This window comes from Petaurus breviceps, unplaced genomic scaffold (genome assembly GCF_028583685.1).
Source record: "Petaurus breviceps papuanus isolate PSGF00001 unplaced genomic scaffold, PetGlider_PUasm1.0 80, whole genome shotgun sequence".
NCBI classification, from domain to species: Eukaryota; Metazoa; Chordata; class Mammalia; order Diprotodontia; family Petauridae; genus Petaurus; species Petaurus breviceps.
Window position 1 is genome coordinate 7,699,421 of NW_027186540.1, and position 25,692 is coordinate 7,725,112.

The window sequence follows — 25,692 nt, forward strand, 5'->3', positions numbered from 1 at the left end:
CCAAGGCAGACCTGTAATCATCATGTCATGACTGAGGCTTTTTCTCAGGGCACTGGTGCATGGGCTTGCTTTCTTGCAGCAGACTTTGTGAGCCTACTTTCTCTCACCACTGCACCCAGTGGCTTCGGCCTTGCCTATGTCTTTCATGGGGCTGGAATTTGGGGGCAGGTCACCACCTCCCCTGGCACAAGTGTGTCTGTCCTGGGCCTTGTTTCCACCAGGTTTGGGGAACTCATGCCATGCTTTTCACTGGGGATGCCAGGATTAAGGTGATACCATAGCACAGTGATCAAGGTGGGATCCCATAGCATCTGTGGTGAAATATAGAGTGCTGGGCCAGGAGAGACTTGAGTTCAAATTCACCCTCAGATACTTACTACTACTACACTACTCAGATACTACTACCTGTGAGACCCTGGACAAGTCACTTCATCTTCATCAAGTAGCCTAACTAAACTCAACTGTACATCCAGAATGCAGTAATGTCCACCTCCCAAGGTTGTTGTTCGTCAAAAATATTTGTAAAAGTGTTTGGCACAATGCCTAGCACATAGTAGGTGCTCTATAAATCCTTATTCTTTCCTTCCCACCCCCCCCCATGGCCTTCCTGCATACCAGGTGAGCTCCCTTCATCCCAAACAACTGAATTTGATGCAGTCACCAGAATTCCAAGTTACAGATTTGGATTTAGACTCAGTTACAGAGTGTTGAAAGGGGACCATAAAGGTCCATTTGCCTTTTGAACAAAAGCCACAGGTGATCTTATGGGAAGATGTATTATGTTACAGCAGGATCTCTTGGGAAGATGGTAGTTTATTTTTGTACTCTGATATTAATTTCTACGTGTTGTGATATACTAGGGGACTGGATGAGACTTCCCAAGTGTACGCTCCAGCTTTTCCTGTGCTTTGGCTGAATGAAAATGTTCCATTCCAGTGATGCTAGCTCTAATCTAGGAGTTAGCCTTCCCCATCCCCTCCCTCTTCCTTTCCCCCAAATCAAGGCTTTAGTATAGAGTTGGGTAATGAGCAATCAATCAACGAACATTTATTAAGCACCTACTGTTTGCCAGATACTGCCAAGAACTGAGAATATAAAAATAGACAAAAGACAGTCCCTGTTCTTAAGAAGCTTATAATCTAAGAGACAACATGCAAACAAATATATATATATGTATAATAAACTTATGCAGATTATATTAGTGTATTTGGTTTCCCATTGGAATGAAATGAGATAGTTGTGGGTATTAGCAAAAGGAGGTTTACTTAGCCATAGTATAAAAGATACATTCAACAAGGACTCTGCAACCACTTAGAATAGAGGACAGCCCTCTCTTTCCTCTGTCTGGTTAGCTGTGGAAGGTATGGGGATGGAGTGGGTCTTCTTATGCTCTTAGGTCATCAGGAAGCCAGTTAGTATGACTAGAAGCCACCAAAGGAGATACAATTTATATAAAGTGCTAAGCATAGTGCCTAACATGTAGTAGGTGTACATAAATACTTATTCCTTCCTTTCCTACCAGGAAACTCCATCAAGGGAGGTAGCCGCTGGAGCCTTAGCCCAATCAAGGGCCAGTCAAACCTTGGTACTGTTTGGTCAGTTTTTAGTAAAAACAAGGACTAGCCTGATCAAATGGCATGGGAATAAGGGGCTAGGTGGCATAGTGAATAGAGCAACGGCCCTGGAGTCAGGAGGACCTGAGTTCAAATTTGACCTGAGACACTAGACATACTTATTAGCTGTGTGACCTTGGGCAAGTCACTTAACCCCAATTGCCTTGCCTTCACCCCTCCAAAAAAAATGGCATGGGAATGGTTAGTAGTCCTGTCAAAAGCTGAAATCAAAATATCTCACACAATCCTCGACCCTTTGGGACAAACCTACCTTGGGTCTTGGGTTTAGTTTGGGAAGTATATAAGGCCAGGGGAAGCAAGGACTTACGGGTCCTCCCCATAGACTTCATCCTGGAAATCCTGAGGTGAGGGCATGTTAATCCTGGAGAAGACTTTGGGGAAACGTGATAGTTGGTCTCAGATATTCAAATGGCCAATTTAATGTGGAGGAAGGCTCATATGCCCCCCATTAGGCTCCATAGGGCAGAACCAGGAACAAAGGGGAAAAGTTGCTCAGAGGAGAATTTAGGCTTGGTGTCAGGAATGACTTCCTAAAATTAGGGCTATCCAAAAGTAAAATAATGTCCAAATAATATCTATATATATATCTATATATATATATATATCTCCAATAATATCCAAAAGTAACATGCCGTGAAAAGTGCTGGGTTTCTCTCCTTGGAGGTCTTCTAGAAGGCGATGGACGGTCACCACTTGTTTGTGTTAAAGCAAGGATTCTTTTTTCTTTTCATGTGTTGGTCGGCCTAGAAGGCTGCTAACATTCCTTCCTTTTACCATATTGAGAAATTGTCCAGTTGTCTTCCTCTTCCTAAATGGGAGCTGTTTGTGGGCTGTTGGCTAGCTGAATGATGTGGGGCCAGGGAGGCATGTGACGAAGGTAGAGAGGCCTGTGGCTGCAGGTGGTGACAGTCACCGTGGGCCGGAGGAGGCTTGAACTGCAACCCTGGCTTCCGAGTTCCAGTCCCAACTCAAATCTCATTCCTACAGGAAAGCTCTGCCCACCTCTCTTAGTCCTGTGCCTTCTCTCTCTTAGTTATTTCTCATTTATCCTTTATGTAACTCGTCTGCACATGTTTATTTGTGGTCGCCCCCATTAGATTGTGAGCTGCTTGTGGGCAGGGATTGTTCTTTTCATATCCTCAGCACAGCGTCTGGCACATAGTAGGCACTTAAATGTTGGTTGACTTCAGGGACAGTGAGGCCTTACACTTACGGCTGCCTTAGGTGAACTGTCTTTTGTTTCTTTTTGTACCCTCAGCATTTAACACAGTGCCAACACATAGTAAGTACTTATGTTTGTCGACTGATTGACTTCAGGGACAGTGTTTTACCTTTGGCTCCCTTATGTGACCGCTTCATCTTGTCTGGAGGTGTTGGTGTTTTTCAAGGACTCTGATTTTTCCAAAGAGACTTTGTACTTGGAAAGGAGACAGGAAAGGGATAGCCGAAGAGACGAAGCAGTGCTGGCCCTGGTAATCTTGCAACTCTGCTACTTGAACAGATTCCCAGATAGGTAATTCTAAGAGAAAATTCAGACTGTATGTACATGTTGATGTCTTTATCCCAAATGTGACATTTCTATCGGGAGAGGGGATATTTATAGACTCCAAAAATTTCTGCAGCTTCATACACATAGATTTTAAAATGTAAATCTTTTGGTGATGCTTAATTTATACAGACTCATCTTTTCCACTTGCCCCTCTCAATATGTACATGCATTCTAAATCTCTTAGAAGGTTATTTTTTTTAGGTGGGGGGGAGGGATTGGTACATAACAGACTTAAACAAAAACCCCAGATAACAAGGTAGGAAATAATTAAGTGTATTTAAATTGCCTTTCTAGCCACCGTTGACTGTGGGTTCTCAGAAGTTATGCCAATGGACTATAAGCCCAGGAGACTCTGGTATCAAGCTAGAATGGCTTCAGGCATGGGCCAGCTACAGACTAAGCATGTTTCAGTCATCTGAGGATCAGCCCCAGCTAAGTTTGGACTGGTGGTTCTCAGAAACTTATTAGAAACCAGATGATTTTTTTGGTAAAATGTGATGGTAGGAAAAAAGAGAAAGCATTCTAAGGTATGGAAGAGTTGCAGTCTGCATCAACAGAGGGGCTGCTCAGAGATGAAATCACACTTTTTTTTTTTCCTGGGGGGTGGATGGGGGCAGGGGCAGGAATAGGAATTGTGATTTCATAGGCGTAGGAAACCCCAGTGAGGAAACACCCTCTACCAAAGCAGACAGAGCTTTCTTAGAGTCTTACAGTCGCCTAAGGGAACTGAGAGGGTAAATATTAAGATCTAACATGTATATGTATAGCACTTCAAAGTTTGCAAAGTGCTTTGAATACATTATTTTACTCTCAAAACAATCCTGTGATGGTAGGTGTTATCTTTATCCCCATTTTACAGATGAGGAAACTGAAGCTGAGAAAGGCAAGGTGACTTGCCCAAGTTCACAGAGCAAGATTCACACTTTGGTGTTGCTGACTCTAGATCACCTCTCTGCCTGAAAATGAAGTGTGTGGGCCAGCGTCACACAGCCAGTATGTGTCATTGGTGGGACTTGAATCTGGTCCTTTCTCCCTCCAAGGCCATCTCTCTATCCACTAATCCATACTACTTCTATGACATCACAGGCCTTTTACTGTAAGAAAGAAACACTTTAAATACTTCCCTCAGTTTGGTATGTTGTTCAATGCAGTAAGCATTTATTAAGTGCCTACTATATGCCAGAGACTGTGCTAAGCACTGGGGGATACATAGAGGCAAAAGACAGTCCTTGCCTTCAAGGAGATCCCAATGTAATGGGGGAGACAACCGCTGCCCTCGGGAGAATAACTTTTTTTTTTGTCTTTTTGGAAGGGGGAAGGCAGGGCAGTTGGTTAAGTGACTAGGTCACACAGCTAGTACCTGTTAAGTATCTGAGATTGGATTTGAACTCAGGTCCTGACTCCAGCCTGGTGCTCTATTCACTTTGTCACCTGGCTGCCCCTAGAATAACCTTTAACAGTGAGTCTTGTTACTGAGGGAACAGGTCCCTCAAGGCTTGGTGGAGGCTGACTTGAACACATGAGGGCTCCAACCCTTAGTTCTACTATCTCTCCTCCCCCCCAATGTGACTCAACTCATTGCTGGAGAAACCTAGGTCTCAGGAAACATAAAAAAACTTTGCATTTAAATTATTAGCTTCTAAAAGATAGGGATTTAATCTATGTAACTTGTTTTTCAGAGACAGTATGACATAGACATGAGGAGCTGGGTTCAAATCCTGCTTCTGAAAAATATTGGATGTGTGACCCTGATGTCACTTGATCTCCCAGTACCCCAGGCAATACTGTTAAGACTACAAATTGCTGAAAATGGGCCAGTCTGCATTGGAAGAGGAAGTTTCTTACTCTTATGGATACTCATGAAATCATGGGTCCAGGCAAGAAAAAAATTCCTCCACTTTCATAAAAGCCCTCCTCCCATCCCTTTTTATTGCCAAAGCTTCAATCAAGTTTCCAAAGTGTTTCTGTGTTGCACATTTGTGATTGGTCTTTCTGCAGAGCCTGGGAGGGAAGAAAGGTAGGTAGGAATGGACTTTGGTTTCCTGGAGAGTTGAAGTACCTGCTTTTCCCACAATTTTGAATGCACAAATGGAACCACAGCATTTTCTCTCTGCACAATGAGTCATCCTTTTGTTCTTCCTTATCCCTGTAGAACTTGAAGGATCCTGCTTCCTCTTTCTTTATTCTAATCAATCCTCATTTCTGATAAGAGGCATCGAGAAGATAAAGCCCAGAATGAGAGTTCTTGTCTTTTGGTTTCTCTTTCTTCCTCCCAACCTTAGCATGTTTCCCTTAGTGGAAGGGGATTTCTTTAGCGGATGGACTCTGGCCTGGGCTGCATTTCTACTGCAAAAGGAAGCTTTCTACTTAGCTCTTGGCTCCTCCCTGAGACTGCTGAGTTGTAGCATTGAAGGGGGATTTCCTCATCTGGGATTGTTGCAGTCACTCATAAAACTAGCAATTATCTCTCCTGAAACAGATGTTTGAAGTCCAGAGATTTTGTAGCTGCCCCTAGTTGTGGACAGACCAATTGAGCTCCAAGTCACCAGGTCACTCCCTCCCTAATACTGCTGGTATTGCTTTAAGAGCAGCAGAACCTAAAAAATCCATGTCACTTGGCCAGAAGCTGGCTGGGGGCAGCCACTTGTCAGACTATGGGGCTGAGCTGGCCTGTGTGCTACTAGGATCTAGGTACATAATGCAGCAGTGCTCTGGACAGGGCTCTGATAGGCTCTGGTTCTTCTGGGAAGCTTGCAGTGCCTAGAGTTTCAGCTTCTGGATTATTTGCCTGCAGGAAAAATCTAAAATCTAATTGTGAAAGGAAAACTGAGGAAAATCCTACCAGATACAACCATTCTCTAGACTGTGTTTCAGGGTAAAGTTGGAGATTACATCCTCAGTCCTTCCCCTAAACTTGTGTTGGGGAACCTGTGGCCTTGAGCCCACATGTGACCTTCTAGGTCCTTGGGTCCAAGTTTTACAGAATAAACCCTTTTCTTAAGGGGATTTGTTCTGTGAAGTTTGGATTCAAAGTCCCACACTTGAGGACCTAGAGGGCCACATGTGGCCTTGGGGCCTCGGGTTCACCACCCCTCTCCTAAACCCTCCTTTCTCCAAATATTAAATAGTCCAGTGAAAATTATCTTGCCTGTTCACAGGATTCTAGATTGCTAGCAAGAAGGAATCTTGGAGGGGCAGCCAGGTGGCTCAGTGAGTACGAGCACCAGCTCCAGTATCGGGATGACCTGGGGATCAAATCCAGGCTCAGATACTTACCACCACACCCAGAAATAACTGGCCTTGTAACCTTCAGCAAGTTACTTAACCCTGATTGCTTAAAAAAAAAAAAGGAATCTTGGGGGCCATCTGGTTCAACACCCATTTTACAGATGAGGAAACTGAGACCCAGAGAGTTTAAGTGGCTTGCCCAAGAGTACACAGGTAGCGAGCCACACGGCCAAGATTAAAATCCAAATCCTCTGACCCTGACCTTTCTGTTTGTTAATGAAATCATGCATTTTAGAAGTTCTGGGAAAAGTTAGGACTGGGGGATCTAGCCTTGGATCAGTGACTGTTGTCTTGGAGATTTTTGTCTGGCCCTTCTGTTACATTTTTTTTCTCTCCTTTAGAAAAAGTTTTGATGCATTTTTAATGTGGGTCATTCTCATATATACCCAGTCTTCCCTCCCTAACAAAGAAGAAAAAAAAAGTTAAGAAAAAACAGCCCATATGTGGCTTTAAAAGCAGTGTTCCACATCCATGCTCCCCCACTCTGCAAAGGAAGGAGCATTCCTGCTGTGTCAGAGACTAGCACTGAAGTGAGGGAATTCCAGGGCTATGGGTTCTGTCTTCCATTGCTGCTAAATGTTTCACTTGATCTTCTGCCCAACATACATCTGGCATGGTGTACCCTGTTGATTAAATGAGATCATACATGGGAGAAAGAAATTTTGGAAAATGGGTTATTCCATCTCACTCTTGGCATAGCTCTCCTTGGAGCTCTAAGGGCCAGTGTCATGAGTTAGTTCTGTGTTCTGGAGGCAAGATGACTTCAGGGAACCCAAGGGCAGGAGGCTATTTAGAATTCCGTTCCTCGGGGTGGCTAGGTGGTGCAGTGAGTAGAGTGCCGGCCCTGAAGTCAGGAAGACCTGGGTTCAAGTCTGGCCTTAGACACTTAACACTTAGTAGCCATATGACCTTGGGCATGTCACTTAACCCCAATTGCCCTCCAAAAAACAAACCAAAAAAAACCTGCACTAGACTTTTGGGGCGGCCAGGTGGCACAATGAGTAAGAGCGCTGGCCGCGGAGTTGGGAGACCTGGGATAGGTTCTGGCCTCAGAACCGTGTAACCTTGGGCAAGTTACTTCACCCCAATTGCTTTAAAAAAAAAAAAGAATTCCATTCCTGGATGTGGTTTTCAGGTCCTTTGGAATGCTCTGCTGAACCTGTACAATTAGATTTCTGGCACTCTTTCAAGCTACATTCTAGAGCCAGAAGCTGGAACTCAGCAAACATGTAGCAAACTCCTGCTTAGGACCCATGGAAGGAAAGCTCTCTGAAATGGCTGCACAAGCCTACCTAAAGACAGGGAGAGATTAGATGGCAGATTCAAAATTTTGGAACTAGAAGAGCCAGACTGCCTCCTTGGAAAGATGAGGGAAGCAAGGCAAGGTCTCATCTAACTAGCACCAGAACTGATGTCCAATCAAGGGGTCTTCCCACCACATCTGGTTCCTCCTAAGTTAAGGCTCTTACATTATCCTGGGGCTCTTTGGTGTAGTGGAAGATGCACATTTTCATTAAGAAGCTCTTGAGTCTAAGCCTGCAGCTTCTACAATGTGGAGCAGTCAAGTGGATAAACCTTTGAGTTGGCATTTTTCTTATCTGTAAAATGGGGGTAATAATGCTTGTACCATGGACTTCCCAGAATGGTGGAATGAAGTACTTTGTCAATATTCTAGCATATAAATAGGAGTAAAGATTGCTGTAGTACCATTGCTGTTAATATGTTTAGGCTCTGGAACCTATGGGTTGAATGTTTGATTCTGTGTGGGCTGACACGGAGTATACATAGGGGACTTTGATGTCCTTGACTCAGTTTCTTGCAGGTGGGGATCCAAACAGACTGATCAACTTTCATTGCCCTTGGGAGTAAAACTGCATTATAGGATTTCCAGAAGGGAGAGTAAGTACTAAAGCAGGTCAGGACTCTGGCCCTTTTCCCATGTGATGCAATGGGAAGGGAGAGGGCCCTGGTTCAAGTCACTTTACTTTTCAGGGCCTCAGTTTCCTCACATGTAAAAGGAAGGGATTCAGGATAGATGTCCTCTGAGTTCCGTTTGATGCTGTGGTCCTTATCTTTGTGTGAAGGTTTGATATATGGGAGGAAGGGGGCTTAACTTTGGGCAATAAGAAAAGAATAGTTTAACATGAAGGTATTTGTAGACCTGCATGTCACCATAGAGGGGGAGGAGGGAGGAAAGGGAGGAGGAGAAAATTTGAAACTTAGAAGCTTGTGGAACTGAGTGTTGTAAACTAAAAGCAAATAAACAAACAAATAAATAAATAAATAAAACTTAAAAAAAAAGAAAAATACATTTTTGGAGGACTAGACTATGCTTTTAGAGAAGATTAGCAGGATTTAATATGATATGATGGAAGGTACATTGGATTTGGAGTTAGGATTCAAATCCAGATCCTCTTACTTTGCTGTTTTCTACTTGTGCAATCCTGGTTAATATCTCCTGGACTCAGTTTCCTCATCTATAAAATGAGGAGTTTGAACTAAATGATTCCTTTTTTTTTTTTCCCCCTTTTTGGAGGGCAATTGGGGTTAAGTGACTTGCCCAAGGTCACATGGCTAGTGTGTCAAGTGTCTGAGAGGCTGTATTTGAACTCAGGTCCTCCTGACTCCAGGGCTCGTGTGCTATTCACTGCACCACCTAGCTACCCCAAACTAAATGATTCCTAAGTTGGAGGGGACCTTGACTCTAAATCGATGATTTATTGAAGAAAAGAACACCCTTCTCAACCTTTTCAGGGAAGGTGGGGGGGGGCAGGGTTCCAGGGGAAGAGGAAGGTAAGAACCTAACAAATGAAGGTCCATGTGTGGAAATAAATAGTATTTTAACTTAATGTGGCTTTAATTTAAATACAAAACAATCTAAGTGCTGCTCTGTTATAGTAGAAAAGATTTGGAGTTCTAACACCTGGGATTTAATTTCTGCTTTTTACTCCCTGTTATCTGGGGCAAATATTTAACTTCTCTGGATCTAATTTTTTTATCTGTAAAATAATAGTTGAAATGGACACATACACATATGAACCCACAATACATATATGCACATACAGATGCATATATGTACATGCACATATGTACACACATACACATATCTATATCATTTTATCCTCACTACCCCATTAAGTTCTATTATTATTTCTATTTTACAGATGAGGAAACAGAAGCTCTGAGGTTAAGTGATTTGACCAGGGACATACTTAGCTAATACTGGACCCTGAGTCTTCCATATTCCAAGACCAGGATTGTATTCACAGAGCCCTTAACACTCTGATGATAATGATTTTAAAAAGAACATAAACATTTTGTCCAATAAGTATTTAAAATCTTAGTAGGGAAAATCCAGTATTAAATGGTGTGTCCTTGCTTCTTCCAAACACCATCTGTAATCCTAGGTTCTTTCTCCCTCCTCTAGTTCAGAGCACTAGACAAGAGATGGGATGGGATGTTCCTATTTGTGTCCTTATCCGAATGTATATCACTTTATAATCTGTATAGTGTTTTACAACATTCATTTTCTTCTCCCAATACCCCTGGGAAGTAGGTGCTAATAGTCTGCTCAGTTTACAAGAGAGAACTGAAGGTGAGAGTGAAATGACTTGCCCAGAATCATACAACTATTACCTACCCGAAGAACTTGAACTCGGGTCTTTCTGATTTCAGGTCCAGCACTAAATTACCATTGCCATCAAGCTGTAAGACCTCAAGCAATTTAGATTATTTCTCTAGGTTGGCTTCCTTATCTGTCAAATGAACTGTCTGGATTAAAAGATTTCTTAAGGTCTTGTCTAAAAAAATGCTCTACTACCAAAGAATGAGTGGTAGTAAGCTAAGAGTTAGCTTAAATACCTGAAACTTGTGCCAGGATAGGGCATTTCCCTTTGAGTCTGGTGATCTTATGAACTCTTAACTCTTCAGGGAAGGAGATAGATGAGGAATGAGAATTTAAACCAGGCCTGCACAACTTGTGGACCTTGGGGCCGTAGCTTGCAGCCAAAGGATTTTGGGCAGCTTCCAAAAATGGAGAGGAGTAGCAAGGGTTGTGCAGGCCCGCTTCAAACATTTTGTTTACATTACAAAGGGCCAGGATTCCTAAAAGGAGTGTACTAGAGCTTCCTAAATCTGGCTTTTGAGGTCCCCTATAACCTGACTAAACCCACTTCTCTGTTCTCCCCCCATCCTCCCCCAACTTCTCCAAGTTTCCCCCACCTAGCACTGGCGTGCCTGCCTCATTCCATCTTCTCAAGGCTCTGTTATCCTTCCATATGTCTCCCAGATGCATGTTTTAGGCTGTTCTTCTGGGACCAGCCTGGATAAAATTAAGGTGTCTCAAACATCTCCTTCCTCTCTTTCCAGGATCGTGTCATTAACTTAGTCGTCGGCAGCTTGACATTCTTGCTGCTTGTGGTAAGTGTGGGTTTTTTGTTTTTTAAATTATGATGTAGACTTGAGTGTCCCACTCATAGTTCTGGACTTGCCAGACTGCTGAATGAATCAACTTCCTCATTAAAGACACTGACTACTACAGGGATCTAGACCTTGGCTAGCTGAACCAGTCCTTTTTTATCTTAATTTAGTTAGCAGTAGCTAAGTTGAGATACTTTTGATTTCCATTTCCTTGAGACCATAAATGGAAAGTGAAAATAGCCCAAAGGAGAAGCCAAGGGCCTGAGGCATCCCACAAAAGGAATCCTCTGTCCTTGGACAGTGAAGGGATAGAGTTTAGGGAAGGGGTCTGCTTTTCTTGTTTTTCTAGTTAATTTACTAAAGGGATATTTTCCTTATTTTTCTATATCCCAGGTTACAGTTTTTGGAGGTGTCTTTATGGTAGCAAAGTTATTTGGTATTACTGCCCCTTTAAAAAAATTACTCAGCGTGTCCCTCCCACGCAATCTACTTTCTTTAACCCTTTAATGGTTTTTTGAGGGAATTTGTGTCATTAAAAAAATAAAATAAAAAAAACAATGCATCTTAAATTTAATAATTTATTATAAGTTTGTGTGGTTTTTCTTGCATTGAAATTTTTATGGTGCAGTATTGCTTCATGTAACCCCATATTGTTAACAACATGCACATATTCCTGTGGATGCATGCTGGACTTCCTGAGATGCAAAACACACTTGTCTGCCAACAATTGCATGTTAAGACCTGTCAGCTGACTTGACCATTGATGGGTTATAACTTGCATTTTATGTGTATATTTGGAAAATAATGTAATCACTATGACTTGAACTCTGTTATGCAACAGATGAAACATGTACAAATGATTTGTCAAAATTTTGTATCTTCTCTTTCCTTATGCTTCCACCTTCCCATTATTTTTATTCACCGTCTCTCAATTGCACCAGAGGCTGCTACTGCCCCTCTGGATCATTCTAGCACCTTGCCCCTCTACCCCCCCCCCCCCCCCCCATGGTATCACCAACTTTGGGAACCTCTTATTGAAGACTGTATGGGGAAGGGTGGGCTAGGATAGGACATATCTTTATAAACATATGGTTTCTTAAACCATAAAGGGGAAAAAAGTTACCCCACATTCTAGAGCCAGTGGAAGCACCACTTGAACCCAAACAAAGGAAATTAAAAGCTGTGGTTGACACCTGCCTTTAGCTTTGGGCCCTCTAAGCCTTTATTTATTGGGATCATCTCTGGTCAGTTTATGCCTGACTTTCCTATAGGGTGTGGAATGGCAAGAGGCCATCATATTTTTTTTTGGCAAATGGCCTCTTTGTTCTCCTTACACAGGTAAAGTTGAATCTAAATAGGTGTTAATGGTGAAATCAAAATGAATTCAGCTTGCTCCCATCACTTGGCTTTTTTGAAGGTGGGGGTGGAGCTGGGAATGGGGTTTGGTGTGGGGTGGAAGTATAGAAGATACATTATACACTAGGGTTGAGGGCTGATTCTTTTTCAGGATGCCCCAGAAATGTTTAGCAAATATATATATGAAAGTGACTTTTATAGGAAGCCCTTGCCTCTGTTTATTTTCCTTGATAGACACATTCAGAATAAATAGAAGTTAATTTCAAGCTTCTTTGGATCCAGTCCCACTAAGGCAGGGGGAGGGGAGAGGATATATGTGGGTTTCCTTCTTTTTTTCAAAATTGCAGTAAGCCCTTAACACTTTAAACTCTCAATCTCTGTTGGTTTAAAGAGGCTAAGGACTGGAACAGTTATGGCTTTCATAATTTTTATTCCCTGAATTCTAATGTAACCAAATCTTTGAGTTATTTCAAAGTATTATTCATTTTTTTTCATATAGGTGACTCTGATCAGTGCTTTTGTGTTCCCTCAACTACCTCCAAAACCACTGAATATATTTTTTGCTGTTTGCATCTCCTTGAGTTGTATTACTGCTTGCATTCTTGTAAGTATGATTTGGAATTTTAAATGAGGTTTCTCTGATATGTCCTGTTCAGTTTTAGTGGGCTTGGTGCTGTAAGGGCATAGGGCACTGGTTTCTTAATTCTGGTTTGGTAACTAGAGATAATAACATCATGCATTTCCATTCCATTCCATTTACATAAACATGTGTCACAATTCTCAAAATCAGTTAGTTTAAAAAAATTTGCTTTTGGAGGGGCAAAAGGGGAGCTCCCACAGTATTTGAACTGAATCATTGCTTTAGTGCTATATACTACTGTTGCCTAGGCATTTAAGGCAGTAACATCCCACGTGGATCCCAGTGTACAGGATTGATTATATAGCCAGTAAATTAGAACATAATCCTCTTTACCAAGCCTGTACTCTAAACTGAGTGAAGTTCAAATGAATGTGTTATTATACCCTTTTAAGGAAAGATGGTGCATTATGGGTAGTGTGAGCTTTGTCTTTGTGATAAAGGGCCTTTTGCCCTTCCTCTTCCCAGTCTGACATTTCAAGCACCATGATTTTCTACAAGAGCAGTGAACAGATCTCCTAAAATGGAAATTGCTAATGTTTAAAGTTTCTGGTCAGTTTTACCTGCCAATGGTACTTTCACTGGCAGATTGAAACGTAAAATCCCTTCCCAATCAGACATGCCTCTCGCAGTGGTAAGTATTCCTTCAAGAAAGGTAATATATGATTCTATTACTTGCCACTTCTGCTGCTTACATAGGGTTAGAAATATTGAGATACACAGATCATTGTTTGAATAAAAAAAACTAGGTGTCATCTATTCAAGCAGTCATCATACCTGGCTTCTAGAACTTGGGAGGGATAAATGTTGCATAGTTTTTTGTTGTTTTTTTTTTTTGGAGGGGGGAAAGCAAGGCAGTTGGGGTTAAGTGACTTGCCCAAGGTCACACAGTTAAGTGTCAAGTGTCTGAGGTCAGATTTGAACTGAAGTCCTCCCAATTCCAGGGCAGTTGCTCTATTCACTGCACCATCTAGCTGTCCCAGCATAGTTTTTAGGAAGACATTTATGCTTTGCCCTTTCCAACTTTAAAACCTTTTAAAATGTGACATGTAGCTGGGAAAAAAATGGAGTCAATGTATGCCTAATGGACACTTTTTTTGTTTTGTTATGGCTTAGGATCCCAGACTATAATCCAATGATTTAAAAAATGTGGCACATTTTCTGAGACTTGATTTTTGCTTTCACCCAGGGCTTCCCAAATTGGAATGATGCTTTAACCAGTTAGGGTATTTTGAATCTTTCTAGGAAATATATATAAATTGCCATTTTCTAGAATACTCCCTCAGTGAGTTCTGAGAAATAATATACTTTGTTTCAGCTTTAAACTCTGGAAAATGGGTATACTTGTAAGTGCAGGCATTATCTTAAAAGCATGTTAATTAAGTTTCCATACTTATAATATATTTGATTTGGAGGAGAACATTGGCTATAGAAGGACAAGATTTAAATACTTCTGTGACTGTAAGGTAGAGAGAACAGAATCAAAAATCCTATGCTGTAAGATCAGAACAAAACAAGGTACTTTTCCTCACCCATGTGGGTTCAAAGTAGGGAAAGAGAAGTAATTGCATTCTAAATTGTTGTACTAAAAATATTTAAATGCTTGTTCTTTACCTAATTTAATTTCTTCCTCTTTCCCCAATCCCTTTTCTTTAGATCTACTGGTATCGACAAGGAGATCTGGAACCGAAATTTAGAAATCTAATTTACTATATCTTGTTTTCTATCATCATGTTATGTATATGTGCCAACCTGTACTTCCACGATGTGGGAAAGTGATGTTGCCAATGAATAAAAACCAAGACTGTTCTCAGCAGAAATTCTGGGTAAAATAAAACTGAAGATGAAGTAAGATTGTGCAGGAATTCAATACATGATTTTCATGTTAACTGCAAATCTAAATTCCCTCTTGTTTGGGAGCTAAGACGTGACATTGTGCTTTTCTTTTTTAAAGAGCTGATGTTGCACTTATGAACATTCCACACATATGGATTCAGAATGGCACAAGTTATTTTCACTTTTGAAATCTTAATTTTTTTTATACAATCTACTATAGCACTGGGAGGGGTTATATAACAAACAACATCTTAGAGCTCTAAGACAAATATTCTTTTATTTCTGTTAAACTGAATATACAATTATTTTGTTCCCTATGCAACCAACCATTGCTTGTAACTACAATTTAATTTCACATAACAAAAAAAAAGCACATTAGATGGTAAAAAGACAAAACTCTGATTGTGAAAATCTAATTACAATAATAAATAAAATAATTTATACAAGGTTTTTTTTTTTTTACTCTTCTATAGGGATCATACTCATCAAAGCCTTATCAGTCAAGTCTTGTCTTGGCTAACATGCTTCTAATGTAGGAATGACTTCTTGATTTATTTCCTTCTTCCATTCCACAAGCCAATTTAAAAACAAACCCCTGAGCAGGAGACGCTGCTATACTATGCCTCCACTTGACCTGTCTCCCATACACCATCAGTGGTTCTATGCTGCCTTTAGTGAAACAAATCAGCTAAGCAATAGCTGCCTGGTATCCTGGGAAGGCAACATTATTACCCCTTCTTAGAGGTTGAATAGGCCACTTTTATTTTAGTCAGGGCAGTGGCTTCTGAATGGTTGGAGTGTGAGAGAAAGACTACTCTCATCTAGTTTTTTTCCCTTTTTAAAAACAAGTGTATTGCAGTTGAGTTTTCTTCAATGTCTATTAATGCTTTTATGACCAAACCCAACTTGCATCACTAGTAGTGGGCCAACCAGCCAGAAGCAGCCTTCATGAGAGGATGTAATCATCTGGTGTTTTACTTTTTATATGAGATGTCCCAACTAAGTGTCACACACTAGTAAAATGGGTAGAAATACCTAATGCTTCTGTATGAGGCCATTAGTACCCTTTAAACCACACACGTATGTAAACTTTTCTCTGTAACTTAACCAGGTACAAACTTGGAAGTTGGAAAGAAGGCCTCCTCTGACTGTTCTCATAGTTAAGCACCTTTGCTCACTTAAAGCAGATCGGTTAGGTTTTGGTGGTTCTAACTCCTTTCTCAGGACCAGAAGTGAGCAAAATCCCTTGCTGATGGCTTCACTGGCCACACTAAATGTAACAGATCTCCACAACCATGAACCCCCACACTGCAAGTTAAAGTGGTCCTCAGGCAATTGTGGACTCATAAATGAGGTAAAAAGTCTCAACAGCAACAACAGTGTATGTAGCTTAAGCACTGTAGCTATTTTAAAACTAGAAGAATGGTAAATTAAGCCTGTACAGTAGGGGTTCTCCTTTTTCTGGAAGTAGGACCAGCACAGGTTTTTAAGAGTGACTTCCTCGTTTAAACTGCCTTGTTACTGAGCGTGTACTTAATGGCAGCTGACCAAATCTTCAACATCCTTTGAGTCTTCTGAAATCGGACTGTCCAAGGATGATCCAATAATATGTGATTCTTCTTGGTGATGATGCAGTATGGGATCTGTAATGAGTTAGATATTAAAAGTCTAAAAAATGGCACCTGTGCTGTTTACAAATGCTGAAGCTATTCAGTGGTTATTAAAGCCTTGTGGAGAAAGCAGATTTAAAAAAAAAAAATAGTAACTGTCTTTGAGTTATCACTAATTACAAATGTATTCCTGCCAGATCCCACCCATACTATAAAACAAAAATTAATTATAAACCAGGAAAGTATATACATAATGAGAACTCTAGATGTGTTAAATAGTGTGGGGAAGAAAATACCTACAAGCCCAATATCTCTAAGGAGGTAAGGAGGCAAGGAGGCTGTGGGCTTTTGGCATTATGCAAGTTATTGAGGCCTGACTCAAAGGTTAATCATGCCATGTTACCTGTTAATGTTGTCAGAGGCAAGACAGATTCATTATCTATGTCATCTGATGTCTGGATAAAACCACGTGGTGAAGGAACGATAAGTATTGTTTCATCATCAATTGTGGACTGAGCCACTTGTTCCTCTATAGTAGGAGATTCCAGGTCCTATACAATTTAAATAACAAGAAACAAAAAGTGATAAAAAGAAATTAGCGTCACTTTTTTCCTACCACCTTACCTCTCTCAAATCCTGAGGATTTTTAGAGTTCTAGGCAAGTATTTCTAGCTTCAGTTCAATTTTTCTAGACCCCAATTTCTGTTCCTACTTATTCCTCTAAAGACTGTGTCTATTTGGGGCTTACTGGATTAATATTTTTTATAGAAATGATAATTAAGCTGAACAAGTTTTAATTAAACTAATAATGAGCTAATTTCATGTATTTGATTGTAAGAATTGTATATTTTAAAAAATCTTGTTTAATGATTGAGAACTAATAGGATTTGGAATTGGAATTATCTTAGGTGAAATATTAAACATGATTTTTTTGAGTAAAGATTAGATAAAATTTAAATTTTAAGGCTTAAAAACAACCTGGTAAATCAGTGGCTTTAGCTACACAAAACATTTTGTGGGGGAAAAAATGGTGTTTTAATAACTTAGCATTAACATCAATGGAGTAAAGCATTCATTAATGTAAATTAAATCTTGATAAATAACACACTGAAATAAATAACAGCAGTACTTTACAACTCAAGAAATTTAATTTAAAGTAGGGGAACTATCATATATATGTATATATGTACATATATATACATAGGGAAATGTATTCTGAGTTTCAGCCTGGGGTATGTCCCCACCAAATTAAGTGGCTTGGGTGAACCAAGTCCACTCCTCAGAGAATAGAGTTTTGTTTTATCTGTATCTCCACTCCTCCTGAAAAATCTGATGCCAAAGTACTCTGATATCTCATATGAAGGTTATGCTGGTAGGGCACAGGTGCTGGAAGGCTCTGGTGTCAGTCTGCAGTTAGCCAATTCAAAGATGAGCATAATTAATAGGCTGACCAGTAGGCCAATAATTCCTTGGCCATGGCAAATCATGAAACAAAAATACAAAGCAGCCCTCAGTCCTGTGTGTGTCCTTGCTAGTTTCTGCAATGGAAGTTGCAGAGGGATGAAAAAGTGGACAAAAGATGCTAAAAATAAATTTAGACCTTTTGTAAAGATTAGCCGTTGCTAAATGTCAAATCTTCATGTAACAACCAATAAGCTGACCACTGCTGAAGAAAGTGAACCATACAGATGTTAACTTCTTTGCTATAAATGAGATCAGAACACAGTGGGAAGAAGTTGCAAGCCAATGGAAAAGGTAGTGCGTGATTTCTCTTGGAAAGACAAAGGAATCGACAGAGTCACTTTCAATCACATCCCCAATTAGAACAGGAAAACATTTCACAGGGCATTTTGGTTATCCTCTGTAGGGCTCATTATTGGCTTAAGAATAAAAAAGGGCACAGGCAGGTAAGTGGTGCAGTGCATAGAGCTTTGGCCTTGGAGTCAGGAGGATCTGAGTTCAAATGTAGTCTCAGACACTCAATATTTCCTAGCTGTGTGACCTTAGGCAAGTCACTTAACCCCAATTGCCCTGCCTTCCCCCTTCCAAAAAGACAAAAAAAACAAACAAGAATAAAAAGCACCACCTTAAGATTGCCCGGTTTATGCACTAACTTAGGTTTGTGCAAACCACTGTCAATATTTGATCAGGGGATAGATCTTCTAGGAAGCATTTCTGAGAAGGCATCAATGAGCACCAAACAGGATGAAGACAAGAATGGGTCTGCAGAGCTAGAGGATTTCAGCTCCCTTCAAGTATGTAAGTATACCTCCTCAGTGCAAGGCACTTGATAAATGTTGAATCCAAAGAACAGGATTCGAATTACTGGGGGGTGAGGGGAGGAAGGTCTGGGTAAATGAAGAGAGCAGAGGGGAATCGTGAGAACTAAGAAATGGCCATAAGATCGAATTTACCTTCCTCTTCTCTCATTCTGCTGGTAAGACCAGCAATGGTGCTAGGATTCAAGGGAGTGCATTTAGAGGCAGCTAAAAAGATGGGGATAAAGCATGTCATACCGTCTGGGAGAGTGGGAGACTCTTCCTTACCTTCTCTGCCCCCCAGTGACTAACACTGGCACAAGAGAAGAAGTGGAGACTGCCTCTTGTGTGAGAGGGGGCTGGGGCATAGTGTTGTTTACAGTCTAAGTGGAGTGTCAATTGCCTGTACTTTCAGAAGAGAGCTGTCATAAGAAAATAAATCTTTGTTTACCTATTCAGTAAAACTTTCATTAACTGAGTATGATAAGTCAAGAGTACAATTAAGGAATTTTGTTTTCTTATGACAGGAGGTAGCATTTACATAGCATCTATTGTATACCAAACACTTATAAATATTAGCAGTTGCTTCATTTTACTGTTGAGAAAACTGAGGCATAAAGAGGCTTAGTGATCTCACACTGTAAGTAAATGTTTGAGGCTGGCCTGAGGCTGAGTCTTCCTTATTCTAGGCTCAGCCCTCTAGCTACTGTGCTACCAGCTGCCTAGGGACAGTGACTTATAAGTATAAAATCTTGATGAGTGTTGTCTCTCTATAGTTTTGGAGATGACATTTTTTTTTTAAACGTATGCATATGTCTTTCTTAAAAAATTTTGCTCAGGGGTGGCCAGGTAGCACAGTGAGTAAGAGCACCGGCTCCAGTGTCAGGATGACCTGGGGATCAAATCCGGGCTCAGACACTTAGCACCACACCCAGAAACACCTGGCCATGTAACCTTGAGCAAGTTACTTAACTCCGATTACTAAAAAAAGAAAAAAAAATTTGCTCATACCTCTCTTTTTTATAGTGCATTCATTTTTGGATATACTGCCCTAACTTCATGATTGTTAATGTTAAACATATATAATGTAATAATAATAATAATAATAATGTAATGTTAAACAGATATAGAACACCTGCACTTAGCCTAAAGATAAACCAACTGAAACTTAAGGATTTAGCTTGTGAAGTGGTTATTGGGAGATGTTGAGCTTATGATGGTCATTATTAAGCTATGAAGCAAAAGAGGCAACCCAGGATATGTTTTCCCATCCTTTAAGAAGTAAGAGGACATTTAATGGTACCCATGTCCATTCAATCTGGTTTCTGTCAGCCCAGGCATAAATCCACCTCAAAGTTTTCCTTAGAGAAATAGTAAGAGTTTTGAAAGTTAGATCACCAACTACGTCACACCAATCCATAGTAGAGATTGGCTTCTAAAGGATGGATGGTTCCAGGGCTATTTCATAAAAGAAGGAAAGATATCTTTTAAAAAAGCAAGCTGCCCTTGTTTCATATGACAGCCGGCTTTTTAAATGTTCCCTGTTTCATAGCTTTATACGTAAGCCGATTTTTTTTCTTTTTAGCAAATATAAGAAAGGCTTGCTTTCAAGTCATTCAGACTAAATACCTTCTCTCCTAATGTTATTTATGTCACATTACCACTGGTTGAAGAAAACCCGTAGCAGCTATAACATAACAGGAACACAACTACCTTAAAGACTTATATGATATTGTCTTATGCTTAGGCAGCTAGGTGGTGAAGTGGATATAGTGCTGGGACTGGAGTCAGGAAGACCTGAGTTCAAATCCAGCCACAAACACTAGTTTATGACCTTGGGAAAGTCCCTTAACCTGTTTGCCTCAGTTTCTTCATCTCTAAAATGAGGATCACAATAGCACCTACCTCAGGGTGGCTGTGAGGGTCAAATGGAATAATATCTGTAAAGTGCTTAGCACAATGCCTGCACACAGGAGGCACTATATAAACACTAGTTATTATTATCATCAATTTAGGGAGCAAAAGTCCAAATCACATTCCACTTGGCACCAACTCTGAAACTAGAAAGGATTAGGATAGACACATAGGGTTAAGAGTTAAAACAACTATTTTTAATAGTTTAAAAATAAAACATAACAGCAACAACCTAGGCTGGGGAATTTTAATATTTTGATGAATAGTTATTTAACAAATGCTTTTAGGGTAGCAATTACTTTTAGTTGTCTCCACCTAAGAGTAGGCCACTTTGGGGTAGCAGACAAGTACCTACTGTATGTACTTTTACTCCTAAGAGCTTTCTCACCTCAGTAACATAAGCACTGGCTAAAGCCGATGGAGAATCCTCTTCTTGCTTGAGTTCTGTGACAGAGATTTCTTCTGTTCTGACCATCATACTCTCTATTAGTTCGGTGCTATTCTGGTCACTAAACTTGGAGTCACAAGCATCACTGAATGGTCTTTCATTGGTCAATTTAGGCTGATGAATTTCATCCGAAAAAGTGTCTGCTTCTAGGGTATCTGAAGGGTCAGTCAAATCAGCTGATCGAATGTCAGTATCTACTGTTAATTCTGCCTGGGATATAGAAGAAGTGATGTCCTCAGTGGCAACAGTCCGAATGATGACACTTGGCGTGTGGCACTGTACAGTGACATTGTCATTTGTATTCAGCAAATGTTCTGGCTTTAAAAAAAAGCAAAGAAAAATGTAAGGAACCAAATGTGAATGATGACTGAATTCTTATGCAAGAATTAACAAACTTCATTATAGGTAGTCCCTTATATGAATGCTTGATATATCAATGATCCATATTTGATGCATCATAGATACTTGGGCATCCAAAAGGTACTGCCTGAGGGAAGCAAGGCCCTCCAAGCGCTTGTCCCTCTGGTTTTCCTCCCACTGGCCACCCTCAACACCCCTTCACCTCCCCAGTCTGATCCTAATCATTGGTGTGGCCACTTCAGTGCCCACTGAATGGAGGCGCCTCTCATTAGACGATTATGGAATGTGTTCCCGGTGCCTGTGGCTGAAACAAAAAAGGCTTTCTGCTCTTTTCGTACCCTTCTCCAGCTATCTCATGTATTCTTAGAGATTCAATTTGGACAAAGATGACTTTCAAATCTGTATATCAAGCTCTTATGTTCCTTAGAAGCTCCAATACTATATGTCCAACTAGTTGCTCAACATTTCCATTTGAAATATCCTACAATTAACTCAAACTCAAATTATCTAAAACTGAACTCAGAATCTTCCCTCCAAAACTGGCCTCTCTCCTCTCTATTTTGGTCGATGGCACTACAAGTATCTCAGTTCCCAAGTCTTAGAATCATCTTTTACTCTACCCCTGTCCTCCTGGCCTCATCATCTCCAAATGGTCATCCGATCCTAGAGTTTCTTCTTTCAGAGGACTCCTCCCATGTTCCCTCCTCTTTTCTTCCCACAACCACAGTCCTGGCTCAAGCTCTTTTCCTGTCATACTATCCTTCGTCCTTGCTTTAATTCTCTTTTTCCATTCTGCACACCAATGTGCTATTAATCTTCCTAAAAAATCACTTTACATCATCCCCTTGCTGAAGAAAACCAAAAACCAAACCAACCCCCCCTCCCATCCCCCAACGCCTCACATTTTAATAAGTCCAAACTCTTTAGGTCTGATGTTTTACAATTTGATAATATCTTTTTTTTTTAATATTACTTTCCATTACTTGCCTAAAAGGACTCTCTGGTCCAGCCACATTGATTTATTCATTGTTCCTGGAATATAGTTTACACTGTGTATCTGAAACACTTCCTATCCTTCACTCATCCAAATACTATCCAAGCTTGAAGAGCCAACTCAAGTCCTTTTTCCATAATCTTCCCTGATCACTAGTACTCAGTGACTTCCTCCTCTGAATTCTAAAAGCACTTAATTTTGTAAAGTCATTTGGCAATTAATTGTGTAAAGTCTAATAATATCTATTATTTAGATACTTTATTGTTATTTAACTTTTCACAAGTTTAGCATTTAGCTGCCTTATACTTAGACATCTATGGCATTTAGTTTGTTGAAATGAATGCATTTTCCCACAAAATAGTGTTACTAAAGATGATGTATAAGAAGGCAGACTACCTAAGAGGATGTGTATACCATTCTTGCTGTAAAAGACATCTAATCAAGGACAGGTATGTTTAATGAAAGCAAGGTATAAGATAAGTCAAATGTGGTGATATCATAAAATATTCAAAGATTTAGAGGAAGGTCTTTAGGACACTGGGTAGATCTTGTATGGAAGATTTATAGAAGGACATGGACAAGAACTGTGTAGGATTGGATCTGCACCAGTGGTAAGAGTAATCATAGTCTTATGTTCTGTGATTTACTGAAGTATATTTTATGACAGAGGTGTTAAACTCAAGGCTTGTGGGCCCTCAATACTCTGCAATACGGATGGAGCCAGACTAACATGTAATCAGAAAATAGTTAATAAAATAAATAAAAAATATAGTAAAACACAGATAATGTTAATTTGTGGTTTTCTTTTTGTTTTTGTTTTTTTTTTGCATTTTGAAGGGCAATTGGGGTTAAGTGACTTGCCCAAGGTCACACAGCTACTTTTTGTGTTAAGTGTCGAGGGTGGATTTGAACCCAGGTCCTCCTGACTCCAGGGCCAATGCTCTATTCACTGCGCTACCTAGCTGCCCTTAATTTGTGGTTTTCTAAGTTAAGCTGGCCCATTTCTATTTTGAGTTTGACATTGCACTCTTCTTTGGTACTATTAATATTTTAGTTGAACTCTATTATGGGTTAAATAGACTTTTGGTAATTTGGGCACCATGTATAACTGTTTTTCAATGGGAAAATTGATCTTGAATTCTAAACAGCTTATTTTGGAGCAAGCTTTTGGAATGCAACCTGTTTATAAGATGTAACCTGTGTTGACCTTTCTTAGAACTCAGTGAATTCCTTTCTTTCTAAACAAATTTGAAAAGTCAAGGTGTCTGCCTTCTTGAGAGTTTTATGAGGACTACATACAGATAAGGCATGTACAATGATCTGCTCTGGTGAAGCAGGTGCACCAGCAGTGGTCAAAGTCACAGTGGGACTGGCAGTCAGTGTTAAAGGAAGGCCTTGGCTTGAGCTCGTCTGAAGCAAGTAGGTGCCTGGAGTTCCAGTGGGCTGTAAATGGAAAGACTAAAGGAAGAAGAAAAACACAAATAAGCACAGAATTGTCCAATTACTGATTAACTCTGCCTTGAAAATTAACCAGAACTGAAAAAAAAAAAGTAGTTTACCACGAACACAGTCATGTTCCTCCCAAAAGGCTATCAATAGTAAAGATGAATGGTACCAGTATTCTTACTTAACTGACAAATGGCATTATTCATGGTGGCACAATGGTTTAGCTACTTCCCTATATCTGTCTCTTAGGTGCAGTATACTCCCATCTCCTTGGACTCAGTCTTGCTTATTGACATTCCTCTTCTAATTGCTACTGGGGCACAGTAGTATTAGGGCTGTGCTATCAATACTGAGTCACTGAAATTTGCATCTCATAATGACATGACCCATGTTACATAAAAAAAATTCTGTTCCTTGGTTTAGCAGTATAGAAGCCTAGATCAATTAAACTTTTTTTTTTCATTTTAAAATAATTTTTTCATTTTAAAATGAGGGGGCAATGCTACCTCAAGGACATTAATTTCTCTTAGCAGAGAGCTTACCATTTCTATTGGTGAGAAGAATGCGGTATATAGTCTAAGCAAATCCACACAGATAGTTGCTTTGTCCAAGGAATTGTACTGTCTCTGTTCTGAAACAACAAGGTCCTATCTATTTTGACCTCACAACAAAGGGTTTAAAAAAGTTACTTGTGTGCACCTAAAAACTTTCCTTCCTAACATTTGTATTTAGGATTCTCTGTAATGGTTGAGTACAGAGGCCAACATGGGATATAAAATTTTTGAGAGTTCTACTTTTGGTATCAAATTAAATGATTTTCCCTGAATTTTTATGCTTGACATACAAATGAGAGATGACATTGCTATTAAGTGACATAAATTAATACTTTCTTTCAAACATAAGGCATAAGACACAGAGCTGTACCTTATTAAATATGTTACCTTCCTACCAGTTCCTTATTCATTTATCCATAAATGGGACAACAGGTAGATACTGGAAAAGGAAAATTGTGTGGAATTGTCGTCTGGGAGGCAATATTCTTCACTTGATGGTGCTTGTCCTAGATAATTCTCCTGCCTTCATCGCAACTAATACATTTTCAGATAATAAAAACCATGGTATATCTTTTTTTGGAACATTTTTTACTTAAAGAAACAGATTAATAAATCACTGATGAATTCTTACCTGAATATTTTATATTAAGTCAGAACTACACATTGAGATGAAAAATGAATTACTCCCTGGCTCATTTATAAAAAATAAATTTAGGCAAGACCACACATATGCTATCCTAAAGTGCCACACTTGATTCCAGATTTTGTAGAAAAGTATTAAATAAATACTTTTTAAAAACATATTAATAAATACAAGCTCATGTGAGCTGGGGAAATGGACTGGTGATATTGTAAAGAAAAGTGGATAAATGGTCAGCAGAATGAAAGACAAAGTTTGAAAAAACTGTAATTTCTGACAGGGCAACAAATGAAGGAAGTCACATTTCCAAGTACTCTATCTAAATATATCGACAGTTCCAGAGGAGTCACATCTTTTGCCCAAGTTCACACAGTTAATTATAATAACAGAACTGGGACTGGAACCCTGGTCTCCTAATCCAGTGCTGTCTATAATTACCATACTCTTAATTATATTTTAGAGAACAAATGTGCAATGCAACACAATGAAATAACAGTTATTTGCCCCAGGGACTAAAAGAAGCATCTTTGAGGGGAAAAAACCAACAAGAAACACATGAGAAAATGCAGCCCCTGCCCTCCTTGCCTTTAAAAGTTTCTTTTAGAGCAGTCAAGGAAGATAGCACACACACCCCTGAAAGGACATTAATGTTCTAGTTATACTAGCTTATTCTTATGTTTTGTCTTGTACCAGATGGTAGAAAAAACTGGGTCTGGGGCCTCGACCCTGCCCTTGGTAACTAGCTATGA

At 39.9% G+C, this 25,692-nt stretch overlaps 2 protein-coding genes across 4 annotated transcripts in view; one reads left to right on the forward strand and one right to left on the reverse strand.

Moving 5' to 3' along the window:
• The window catches only part of LOC138176012 (transmembrane protein 243), a 27,401-nt gene extending 12,236 nt beyond the window's left edge, over positions 1-15,165 (forward strand). The window contains exons 2-4 of the mRNA XM_069106715.1: positions 10,840-10,890; positions 12,746-12,850; positions 14,540-15,165. Coding sequence (XP_068962816.1) covers positions 10,840-10,890; positions 12,746-12,850; positions 14,540-14,662 — 279 coding nt within the window. The 3' untranslated portion in view covers positions 14,663-15,165. The remainder of the gene's footprint in view (positions 1-10,839; positions 10,891-12,745; positions 12,851-14,539) is intronic.
• Positions 14,980-25,692, reverse strand: part of LOC138176011 (cyclin-D-binding Myb-like transcription factor 1) — a 55,581-nt gene continuing 44,868 nt past the window's right edge. For all 3 annotated transcript variants that reach the window (XM_069106714.1, XM_069106712.1, XM_069106713.1), the window contains 4 exons: positions 23,603-23,761; positions 20,890-21,267; positions 16,733-16,880; positions 14,980-16,362 (listed from right to left, as the gene is read on the reverse strand). In XM_069106714.1, the coding sequence (XP_068962815.1) occupies positions 16,253-16,362; positions 16,733-16,880; positions 20,890-21,267; positions 23,603-23,761 (795 nt within the window). In that variant the 3' untranslated portion in view covers positions 14,980-16,252. The remainder of the gene's footprint in view (positions 16,363-16,732; positions 16,881-20,889; positions 21,268-23,602; positions 23,762-25,692) is intronic.